The sequence below is a fragment of the Benincasa hispida genome, chromosome 2 (genome assembly GCF_027475165.1).
Source record: "Benincasa hispida cultivar pf3 chromosome 2, pf3_genome.v1.1, whole genome shotgun sequence".
Taxonomy (NCBI): Eukaryota; Viridiplantae; Streptophyta; class Magnoliopsida; order Cucurbitales; family Cucurbitaceae; genus Benincasa; species Benincasa hispida.
Genome location: NC_143479.1, coordinates 304,912 through 318,111, shown reverse-complemented (window position 1 = coordinate 318,111; position 13,200 = coordinate 304,912). Strand labels below are relative to the sequence as shown.

The following is a 13,200-nucleotide window of genomic DNA, read 5'->3' as shown; positions in this document are numbered from 1 at the left end:
TCCACTGCAAAACCCCAAAACGAGTCTGGTAAGGAAGCGTAACTCATCATCGACCGAACCATGTCCAACAAGGTTCTGTTTCTCCTTTCCGATACACCATTTTGTTGTGGTGTACCAGGCGCTGAGAGTTGGGAAACGATTCCATGTTCTATCATATAGTTATGGAACTCATAATCCAAAAACTCTCCACTCTGATCTGATCAAAGTGTTTTAACCCATCTATCCAATGCATTTTCAACTTCAACCTTAAACTCTCTGAACTTTTCAAAGGATTTAGACTTCCGTTGCATCAAATAAACATACCCATACCAGGAGTAATCATCAGTAAATGTGATTAAATACTCATAGCCTCCCCTGACTCGCACATTTATTGGACCACAAAGGTCTGAATGCACTAACTCTATAGGCTCTTTGGCTCGATAACCTTTTTCAATAAAAGGTATTTTAGTCATCTTGCCTTCAAGGCATGACTCGCACATAGGTAAAGAATTTTCCTCTAACACGCTTAGAAGTCCATTCTTCACCAACCTCTCAATCCTATTGAGATTGATGTGCCCTAATCGAAGGTGCTAGAGTTGGGCATTTTTCTTAGGAGAAACCTTAAGTCGTTTATTTTGAGTTACGACAGTTTTAAACATCTCTATGTTATGGAGGAAATTTGTTGCTAACGGCCTTAGCACATACAAATTATTGTCCAATTTTGCTGAACAAATCTCAACACCATCTTTCAGAATAAACACTTTATTCACCAAAAAGTTGAGAGTGTAATTACATTCAATTAGAAACTTTACAGAAATTAAGTTCTGCTTTAACTCGGGAACAATATACACATCAATCAACATGATAAATTTATTCTGTAAAGTCAACTGGAGTCCTCCCACTGCCATAGCTGAGACGACGTGCCCGGTGCCTACTCGCATTGTTTTCTCTCCAGCCTCAAACTGCCGCCAGGATCTAATCCCCTGAAAAGAAGAACAAACATGATTAGTGGCCTTAGAGTCAATAATCTAGGTAGAATCATCATTCTCTACTAAATAGGTTTCCAAAACTAGTAAATCATATTTACCTTGTTTTGCCTTGGCCTTAGCCTTCTTCTTCTCCTCCAACTAGCAAGGACAGTTCCACTTCCATTGCCTGTTCTGGTTGCAATGTAAACACTTTCCTTTGTCAACTGGCACTGGTCACCTTCCCCGCTGAGCGATAGGTTGTAGGTTAGCAGCTACCTTCCCCTTCCTCTTACCACCCTTCTTTTTCTTCCACTTAGAAGTGTTAGAAGTTAAAAGTGTAGATTTAGTCCCTGAGGTCAAATCCCTATGGAACTTCTTTGAAGATGAAGCAACATTTGCCCCACTTCCCTTCTTCTCCTAACTTTTCAGCAAGGATTAGAATGTCTGCAACTCATTGAGGAGAGTTGTAAGAATATAGTCTACTTTGTTCAGCACAACATTGCTGACAAAGTGTAGGAAGCTATCTGGCAACGAGTGCAGAATGATGCTAATCTGGCTACCCTCATCGATGCGTGACCCATTCATCTCCGCCACATTGAAGTGGGCCATCATGTTTAGAATGTGTTCACGAATAGATGTGCCCTCCATTTTGGAGTTGAAGATGTATTTCAGAGCTTCGTGCTTGAGCTATCCAGATGGTTGTCCGAACATTCCTCGTAGAGACTCCATGATCTCACACGTCGAGACCATAGGTTCATGTTTCTTGGCTAAAACGCCGTTTAGACTGGCCAAGATGTAAGCTCAGGCCTTTTCATTTGCCCGTGTCCATCTCTCGTAAGCCTTTCGAACATTTCGAGTGGCGTTCTGAGTCGGAATAGTAGGATACTTCTCCATAAGGACGAACCTCAGGTCATCAATGATCAAAATAGTAGTTATCGTGTATTTCCAACTAACGTAGTTTTTGCTAGTCAGTTTATCGGCACTTAAAAGATCTAATGTGGCTGTAGCCATTTAACGTTGTTGAAAAAATGAACAAAATTAATGAGTCTATGCATTACCACTTTTAACACCAATTTTAGTTTTAGCAAAATAGTTTCCATGTACCCTAAGTGAAAAGACAAAAGTCACCGGTGGGATGATCAAATGCCCCTTCATGGGAATGAGACATTCTCAACCATTAGACGGAAACAACTCTTGTAACTGACCTTAACAGTCACCATTTTTCGGTCCAGAACTGTTAACCTTTAAAAATTTCGTGTAAGTGTAACCCCTCATTTTCGGCCTTAGAGTCCCGCCCTAATACGTTCACCATAGGAAAAAAGCAGATTAGGACAAGAGACTAAAGCGACTTTATCCTATACAGGAGATCAGATAAAGAGTCGTGCAAAATTTCCATTCTTTAGGGGGACACTCCCAAGGTGCCTCGAGGCGGTGCACAAAAACGTTATCCAACCTAAAGAGAGAGGCCGTGGGATATGTTGTCACACGTTCCGCTCCCACTTACTATGAACATTCTCTCCATTCACCTTGGTATTGACCTACCCAAACACCATCCTTTAAGGGGACACTCCCAAGGTGCCTTGAGGCCGAGGATAGATCTCACGGTGTGAACATAAAGGGAGAAACGTGAAGATGTTTAAGTGAAGTATCATATACCCCAAGTATCTCCCACTGAATGTTCTACCTAGGGGTTCATTAACTTAGATCATCCGGCTACTGATTTTATCTAAGTGAGTTTAATTTGCTAAAAAATAACTCTTGTCTTTGATAATTAAACAAGTTCAAACCAAGTCCCATTAAACTCTTTAAAGGACTATCATCAAATTTGCATGCACGCATCAAATATATCTAATTTACCTTTTCAGGTAGGTTCCCAGGTAGGGGTGTTCCATTTCCATCAGCTTAAGTACCCCAGCCTAGACAGAACATGCCTTAGATAAAAGGTCCGTTATAGATAGATTTGCTACATATTTAATCTTTTATTAGTCAATTTAATCCTATTAATCTGATTAAAAGATTAAACCTTAGGTTTCTAATCTCATTAGAACAGTTATAGATAGATTTGCTACATATTTAATCTTTTATTAGTCAATTTAATCCTATTAATCTGATTAAAAGATTAAACCTTAGGTTTCTAATCTCATTAGAACTGTGATCTTAGGTCTTCTCCATCAAATTTTAAAACTCTTTTAAAACATGATTCAAGCCTAAGTTCGCATGCATGTCTTTCTTATTGATTTTAGTTCTAATTTCCATTGTAAGTCTTATAAAAGAAACAACCAAAATCATTCCCATTTCTAAGCAAAACTAAGTATTTATAACTTTTATAAATTTAACCTATGTGTCATGCTTCATGCAATGTCCATTTATTACTATATATAACTTTTATATTCTTGGTAATGAACTAAGCATACATGCTTCCATACACGCTTATACTATAACACTTATAATATAAAGATGATGCATGAATATACTTAATGCATGCATAAATATAACTCTTATATTATATGATGCATGAGCATGCTCCTAAAGTAATTTTAATCATACAAACTACTATATCATAACTCTTACAATATAGAGATTATGCATGATCAATGCATAACCTATGGTGGGATTTCAACTATATGGCATACCATATGACATATAATCAAACATACATCTTATATACAATCACAAAAACTAATGGACCGGGATGATTAGCTTCAAAAATTGAAAATTAAATTCTATCTATTACATAAAACCATTGACCGGTTCACAACCGAATCGAGTCTTGAACCGCCCAGGCGAAGTCTTCTTTCTAATCATTTAGTAAAGTAGGTCGAGTAGCCACGATCGAGTACCTTTGACTATGCGATGAAGCATGAAGGTTACTTAATTGTGCTGCACACCAATTTTAAACGCAAGTCTAAACGATTGTGTAGATGACTACTATGCAATGACGCATGATCAAAGAACAAGCGCTAAGTAACATTTACCCCGCGATCGTGTAGTTAGTGACTATGTGATGAAACATGCTGAGCTTCACGATCGTATATAAATTATTATGCATACTTTGCCCAATTTCTGTACGAATGGTCAAAACATATGGCGGACGATGAGTTCTCTCATATGTTTTCACATTGGTGAGTGGCATCTTCTTGACAGGGTGATGAGACAATTCAGTTTTCAGCAGGACGTCCATCGCCTTGTAATATTGAACTCTTACTGCATGATATTGACTTAAGGACTGTAAATTGGTCCAAAAAAGCTGCACATTTGTAGCGGGGGTTTCTATTGAACAATTTGACAGGATTGTCACTCAAGAATACATTCATTGGTATTAAATATCACAAAGCGCTACGTCACTCGTCCAGGAGCAGCTGTGGGTCATCTAGTAAATGAATGAATGATATTGATTTAAGGACTGTAAATTGGTCCGAAAAAGTTGTACATTTGGTAGTGCGATAGCACTATCGTGCAAGGTTTATTGCAGCGAGGGTTTTTATTGAACAGTTTGACAGGAATGTTACTGAAGACTACATTCATTGGTATAATAATATCACAAAGCGCTACGTCACTCGTCCGGGAGCAGCTGTGGGTCATCTGGTAAATGAATGAATATTATCTAATTGTTTTATAATTCACAGAGATCAAACAACAATAGACTCCGTGATGTTGCAAATGATCCGAACCAGGTTCTTGTTATATGTAGTGACAACCAGAGCTATATAGAAGAGATACATTATATGTACGATATACCTATTGTTCCTCTACCAGATCCTAGACGTAGAAGACCTGTTCGGAAAGATGATGAGTTTGATGAGATTGCCCATAATGTGGAAGAGTTGCCCTCTGTGATGCAGATGCAGAGTCAAACTGATTATGTTAATCCGATGATGATGCCAGCATTTGATTCAGGATATTATGACTCATAGGTTGGTCTTTCGTCTTCATACGTGTATGGACATGGTCGGGGTCGTAGAGAGTATAATGAATATTTATATTATGAAACGCTTGCAGAGTTACCAGAGCAACATCAAGAAGAACCAGAGCAACCTCAAGTTCGAAGTCAACGACGACAACCAGCTCGAAATCGACGATGTCCGCCTTGTGGGACACATTGATTTTTGTATAAATGAGATATTTTAATTTACACTTTTTTATTTTATGAGATATTATTTTTTTTAATTTGTTCTTTTTAGAGTTAAGTTAAATAAAATAATAAAATAATAAAAAAATAAAAAATTTTAGAAATTATTTTTATAAAATGGAAAGGTCGAGTCATGAAAAATTAAATAAATAAAAAAAAAAAAGGTAAAGGTCAAATGTTGAACACTTGACATATTAAAAAAAACCATATTTATAAAATGAAAAATTTAAAGAAAAAAAAAGGAAAAAAAAGGCAAAGATTGGTCGAATTTTCAACACTCGATATATAAAAAAAAAAACCATATTTTTGTAAATAGTTTCAAAACTACAATATTTTTATAAATTGTTTTTAAAACTACAATATCATTTTAATTTTCCTTTTTGTATTCTCCGTGTTGTTTTTTTATGTTACATTTTTATTCTTCTAGCTTTATTTTGTTTGGGTTCTATTATTATTTTTATAATGTTTCAATTTCCCCTTTTCTCTTCTACAATCTCTTTTTTCTCTAAATTTATTTCTACGAATTATCCTTTTTTTTTTTATCACTTTCTCTTCTAAGCATTCTGCATTAGTTTCGCTTTTGTATATTATTCTATTAATTGATTTGTTAGTTTTCTGCTTAAAGCACATTATTTTAGGACTACTTTTATTTATTTACGTTTTATTTATGATGCCAAACTTTATTTTTCTTTGTTAGCATGCAAGCAATTTTTGTAACTCTCTTAGACAGATTATGGATTGTTTTATGTGTGTTTTGTTATTTTTGGTATTTTTATTATCATATTTTATTTCTTTCGGATGTAGAATTTATTTTTCTTCGGTATAGTTTTTGCACTATGGCAGTTCAAATTTTTTTTACCTTTTTTATGACGGTCTTTATCTTTAGTTTTTATACTCCTTTATTATTATTATTATTTATTTATTTTTTACAATTCTTTATTTAACTCATTTGATCATTTTTAGAAGTAATTCATTTTTCTTCTGGCATATGGTTTAATTTTTTTTATTTTTAATTATGTGAATGTCTAGTTTTTATCTCTCTTTTTATTACTATTTTATTTATTTAACTCGTTTGGCCATTTTTAAAAATAGACCCTTAATCTATATTGTTTGTCTCTTTGAATGGGGACATTATTTTAGTTTTATTTTGTTTACTTTATCATAAATAATTTGTTACATAGATTGTCCAAATGTTCTCATCCAGCTAGTTTCACTTTTTTCTTCTCTGTTTTGTTACTCTACATTATGAGTGTTCATGGGTTTAGTTGGGTTGGTTGAAACCAGAATAAATTATTAAATATTGGAATTAAATAAAATTTAAATCAATATATGTATAAATAATTGTGTCATAAGTAATAAAAAATATATTTTAAAGTTAATAATAAATTCGGGTTGGTTCGGATTGGTTTGGGTTATATCAGGTGAACCCATGAACCAACCCAATCCATAAAATTTTCATTTATTTGAATCCAATCCAACCCAAATGAGTTGATAACCCAACCTAAACCACACAGGTTGGGTTGGGTTAATCGATTTTTTCGGATCATCGGGTTTTGAACACCCCTACTCTACATACATTTTTTATTTTTTTTTCATTTGGTATTTTTAAAATAGATTCTTCATAGATTATATTTCTTTGGACCTAAGGTGTGTAATGTATCTATTTATTTTGTTTGGCAGGGATGCTTCAATTTTTTTCACTCGTTCTCTTTGTTATCTCTTCTCTCCCTCTTTTGATTTAATTGTTTGGTATTTAGTTCTATCGAGTACGTGGTAGATTATTCAAAATTCCACTTTTTTTTATTATCTATTGGTTTAATAATTTTGGTGTGTATATTATATTAGGCATGTTGCATTTGCACTATTAATAATTCAATTTTTTTCATCCTTTCTATGTTGTATGACATTTTTATTCTTCTGGTTTAATTTTTTATTTGGTACATTGTTTCTCTAATCCAAGTATCCCACTCCCCTTCTATTAGATCTTTTATGTCACATTCTTTAATTTCACTTTTGTATAATAATGTAGAATCTTCACTATGCTTTCGGAGCCGTTGTTTTTTAGTTCTATTTTGTGTCTTCTTGTTCCACTCTAGATTTTAAAGCAATTTTTATGAAATACCTTTACAAATTATGGATGGTATAAATTTGGTTTTATCTTGTTTCACTTTAGTTTCACTTTTGTATTTTAGTACTTCATTTATCTTACTCATTTGGTAATGTTTAAGTAGATTATAATATTTTGTTTCATTTAGACTAAATGTAGTATTTTTTTTTGTTTGGCATTGTTGTATTTATATAGTTAGAAAGGTTCAACATATACTTTTCTCTTTTCTCTTTTTATATGACATCTTCTCTTAGTTTTATCTTACTTGGTACATTATTGCTTTATTGAACTATGGAATATTGCTATTGTTGATGCCAAATGTTGGCTAAGTATGCACCTGACCTCCACGTGAGATCGATGGTAAATTTGTAATTTTTGAAAAGAGAGGACCTGCAAAACAAAGAAAAAAAGGCTCTGATGCCTAAGCCATAAGAGAATTGTAGAATAGAGAGTCAGAAGTTTAAGTTAACCTCATATGGAGTTATAATGATGTATAGGGGATTTGATCTAGGGTTTATCTAGATGAGCTATGTTATCTCTCAAGCTAAATGTGCCAGGACGTGCCCTATTAATCTCTTAAGGCCTAGCTATGTTGGCCCTAGAAGCTCGACCTCGATTTCGATTGGGATTGAGGCTGATCGGCCCAATTTGTCCTTGGACCTATCACTTCAGTCTTCTCTTGTTCTCCGTTGACCACTATACTCTTGATTTCAGAATCCATTCATAACAACTATCATTCTTTCTCTTCTAACTCCATATGAGGTAACTTAATTTCCTCTTATGGGTTGTCACTTTTACTTAATCTTCAATAATCTTGTAGCTTGATCATGAGTCTTATAGCTTCTTTGTTCATCTCTAGTAGATTGATCATTAGTCTCGTAGCTTCTTTATCACACCTAAGTGAGACATCTGCCTATCTTTTATGATGGATTTTAATCTGACCCGTGGTTGTCTCCAAATTCTGGACTTTGAATTTGGTTAGTTGACTATAAGGTGGCCAACCCTAGTTTTTTACCAAATATCTTTACTCAAAAAATTGATTGAGTCCCAATTGGGTTTCTCTTAGCAACCTTCTCTTTTGTGAGTAATTAAGTCTTTTTTGAGGTTCTTTAGCTATCATTATTAAATCTTGCACCAAATAATTACATGTAGTTGTACTGCTTCCATAATTTTTCATAAATATTTCTTTGTGTGATACTTTAATCAATAGCAAGGATGTATAAAATAGTGTGAGAGTAAAACTTATCTTGTGTTTTCCAATTTTGTAAAGGTTCTCTAAGTTATTGGTTCAAATTTTGCTTTTGTTGTAGAACTTCCATTGATGCAAAACGGGGTAGTTGCTTAGTCATTGAACCTTGTACACAACTTCTAAAAGAGGATGGATCAATCTTTGATTTGATCAGCCATCTTAGGCTCGGCCTCGACCATCTAATGCACGACCTTGGTTAAGCTCAGCCATAGTTATTCATATACTAGTCCAGTGGCTTGTTGTTATTTTTGTTTATCATTCTTTGGATGACATTGGCTCTAGCTTCATGACTTTGAAGCCCCCAACTTTTGGTCAAATTTGAAGTCGTTTTACGAAATTAATTTGATGCTTGCCTCAGATGTTCAATAAGGAAACATATTCCCTTGGTAACTCTTGTTTTTTATTTGATAGGGGGAAGCATATCCCTTGTAAATCTGCTTTTTGTTTAATAAGGAAGCATACTCCCTGTGAAGCCCTCTACTCAAGAAACATTTTACTTAAAGGAAATGTTTGAATGAGTATGAAGTTTTAATATCTTGAAGAAAAACAATTCCTCTAAGATGAAGTTGGCCTGAAATGACCTCGAAAGGTACTTTCAGCCTCGATCGGGTAGGTTAACCTTGGGGTTGTGGCTTTTCTTTGATCAAACTTCACATATTTTGTCTTTTGGTCTCTGATATGCTCCTCGGCTAGGCCCGACCTCCACCTCAACCTATCCTCAACCTATTTTTAGATATTGAGTAACTCAACTTTCCATTAGAAGGTTGAGACTCGGCCTCAGTCTTGAACATGTAGGGTTCTCACAACCTCCTAAACGTTAGGATGAGGCTGGTACAGATCTCTAACCCTAATGTGCTTAGGGTCAGCCTTGATCTTGGCTACTTTCCTAGCATATGGTGTACTTGGATGCATATATGGATGGTGAAAATATTTTACCTTGATGCACTTAAGGTCGACCTCGATCAGCTCCCTATGAAATTTTGATCGCAAATTCACGTTCCATTAACAATTTTGAGCATAAGCCTCAACTTGACTCTTTGCTTCAATTTGATCTCCTCGACTTTTATTCTTCCCTCTAACTTGGTCTCATTTAGAAATGTCCAATTTCCCCACAGGAACAGGGATTTCCCGCTTAGGCGGGGAATGGGGGAGGGAGTGGGAAAAAAAAATTTCCCGTGAGCTAAACGGGGATGGATTCCCCGTTCGCCCCTGAGGCGATTCCTCGTTCCCGCCCCGATTAGCCTTTACATATTTATTTAGTATAGTTATCTAATGTTATGTTATTATTATTATTATTATTATTATATAAATATTACACTTAAATTTCAAATTTGATTATTTGTTGGGAAAGATAATGAATATGTTTAAAATGAATGTTTAAATTTAGATTATATATGTGAATAATTTGATTTATATTTATTTCTTTTATACTATAAAAATTAATTAGCTTTTTTAGGCCAAAACTTGAGTAATTTATCTTTAAATTCAAATTGTCATATAAAACTAACCATAATAAACAATTTAGTGATAAAGTTAATTATTTAACTAAAATTTGCTCATATTAGTGATTTAAATTAATTGGCTTTTTACAAAAAAAAAAAAAAAAAAGTAATGGGGAAAAATTCCCCGCGGGGAACCTGATCCCCTTGAATTCCCCGCGAGGAATCCCTGCCTCCACCCGTGGGGTCACAGGGATGGGGAATGAAATGGGGAGCAGGGTCGGGGATGCCCCACCCCGTGGACATCTCTAGTCTCATTGGGCATTGGTTGCCTTGAATTTTTCTCTTTCCTTTAACTTGGCCTCCTCGGCCTCTGTTCTTCGTTTCAATTTAGTCTTCTTGGCCTCAATTTGATATCCTTTGCCTCAACTTTTGCAAGGATCTTAGCTTCAGTTTGGCATTAGTAGTCACGACCTCGACCTCAACCTCGGCTTTGGTAGCCTCGATCTTGGTGTTTGTAGTCTCGACCTCGACCTCTGCCTCTGTCTTAAATCTCTACTTTAACTTGATCTCCATGGCATTGGAAGCCTTGACATCGGCCTTGGCCTCGACATAGGTAGCCTCGACTCAAGTTGTCTTGAACTCAACTTCGACTCTTTGACACATTAACTTCCTTTGACACATTGACACATTGATCATGGGGATCTAATTCATCGATGGCTTCCACCTTTTGAATTTCTTTTTTTTTAACATGATTGTGAGAACTAAGCCATCATGACCCTGATTTTCTTAACTTTTATTAGATCACTCTCTTCCCCGCAGACAACACTAATTGTTGATGCCAAGTCAAGGAAAAACATATCTGACCTCCATGTGACATCAATGGTTTTTTTGGGAAGAAAGGACCTGCAAAACAAAGAAAAAGATTGTGATGCCTAAGCCAGTAAGAGAATTGTGGCATATAGACGAAGTCAGAAGTTTAAGTTATCTCATATAGAGTTATAATAATGTATCTATAGAGGTTTTGATCTAGAATTTATCTTAGTCCAACTAGGATTAGGGTATGAATTTCCTAATTCTAGATAAGCTAGGTTATCTCTCAAGCCAAATGGGCCAAGACAACATTTAGCATTTATCAAACTCTGAGCCTCAACCTCAACCTCATTCTTGATGGAGGTTAACTAGCCCAACATCCTTGCTAGACACGCTAGGGTCTTTGGCCATTGGGCTAACATAAGAGGCTTAACCTCGGTTAGGGCCAAGGATGACCGACTTCTCTTGCTCTCTTTAGACCACTTTACTCTTGATTCTAAAATCCACCTATAACAACCATCATTCTTTCTCTTCTATTTTGATATTCATTTTAGGGGTGTTCATGGGTTGGGCTAGATCGGGTTGAAAGACTTTTCTGACCCAACCCAATTGTTCGGGTTATAAATTTTTTCAACCCAAATAATCCTTATTAAAAAATGAACCCAACCCAACCCAACCATGAAATATTTGGGTTGGGTTGATTCAGGTTAATCAGGTCATTTATTTAAAATTTTGTTCTAAAAAAAAGTAAAACGTAAATATGTAAAAATCTAATTTAATTATTTTCATATATTGAATTAAGATTAACAACTCAATTTCAATTTATATAGTGAAAATTTTCTTTCTAAAGTGCAAAGAAATTAATTTTGAGAGTTGTTGAAGAATAAATTATTAAAAAAATATTGAAATTAAATAAAATTAAAATCAATATATATATAAATAATTGTATTATGAGTAATAAAAAAACATATTTTGAAGTTAATAATAAATTCGGGTTGGTTCGAGTTGGTTTGGGTTATATTAGGTGAACTCATAAACCAACCCAGCCCATAAAATTTTCATTTATTTGAACCCAATCCAATCCAAACCACACGGGTTGGGTTAGGTTGATTGATTTTTTTTCGGGACATTGGGTTTTTTGAACACCCCTAATTTATTTATAAGTTTTACTTTTGTAGATTAATTTTTTTCTTAATTCTACTATTATTTGTTATATTGATTAAGTTTTGTGCATAATGTTACATGTTATTTTTTTAGGACTAATTTATATATTATATTTTTCTTTTATGTGACAATTTTTTTTAGTTTTATCCTTTTTTTAGTTCTACTAATGGTAGTTTTTCTATTGAAAGATGGTTCATGTAATTATCATTTTTTTAGTTTCATTTTTTTTTTCTTTGGCCGTATTGTTATTAGGTATATAGATTTCTCAGTCTTATTTCATGTTGACTACTATTACATATATGTTTTCTATAACTTAACTTCTTTGGTATAATTGTGTCGTTGAAGATTTATGTTTTACTTGAATATTTTTTAATCCTTATTCATTTGGTCATTGTTTAAAACATATTGTTTTTCACATTTAGCACATTGTTTTTACTGTACTATGATTGTTCATATATATATATATTTTCACTTTCTTCTATTGTGTGATATAAAAATGAAACTATCACAAAATATAGGAAAGCAGTATATTATTTTCTTAGTTCTAATATTATTTGGTATATTAGATTTGTTAGTATTGTACATTATGTTACACATTAATTTTCGTATGACTAATTTGTTTTATATGTTTGTTACAAGTTAGAATTCGAACTATGTTTTCCAAGCAATTTTTATAATTAACACTTTTGATAAATTATATATGGACTGCTTTTTGTGGGTTTTATTATTTTTGGTACTTTTTCTTTTTACTCATTTGGTTAGGTATATTTTGGAATTTATTTTTCTTTTATCATGGTTTTCCATTTATGTATTGTTGAATTTCTTTTCACCTTCACTGTTATCTCTTCTCTTACGTCAATTCATTTAATTTAATTGCACAATGTCGTGAGTTATCACCTTTCTCCTCTGCGATCTTTTTTCAAGTGATATGTTTTAATTTCACTTTAGAAGTTTAATTTCTTTTAGCGTGCTCACATAAGCACTATGGATTAAAAACAAAAATTTACATTTGGTTCTCAAAGAAATAAAATATGAACAAATAATAGAAAAAGTGAACGAGTGTATGAATGATTCATAGTGCGCTAAAAAGAACAATAATGTGCCTAAATAATAGTAAATAAATTAAAAGACAATAGAGAAAAAAGGGTACAAATTTAAATATTTGTGTTACTTTTTTCAAACTCATTTGGTCATTTTTCTAATTAGTACATTTTTCCACAATTTAGAAGGTAGGAGGATCCGAACCTCTAATCATGATGTTGATTACTTGATGCCAGTTGAGCTATTCTTTTCAACATAAAAAAAAGTATTCTTATATTTTGGATCAGATGTGGAATTTATATCTTTTGGCA

General features: G+C 33.7%; 1 protein-coding gene across 1 annotated transcript; it reads left to right on the top strand.

The window, feature by feature from the left end:
* The first annotated feature begins 3,807 nt into the window (after positions 1-3,807).
* Positions 3,808-5,085, top strand: LOC120071680 (uncharacterized). Its single transcript, XM_090311408.1, has 5 exons — positions 3,808-3,813; positions 4,092-4,175; positions 4,395-4,532; positions 4,574-4,861; positions 4,947-5,085. The coding sequence occupies exons 1-4, from the start codon at positions 3,808-3,810 to the stop codon at positions 4,859-4,861; spliced, it is 516 nt and encodes a 171-aa protein (XP_090167534.1). The 3' UTR covers positions 4,947-5,085.
* The last annotated feature ends 8,115 nt before the right edge of the window (positions 5,086-13,200 follow it).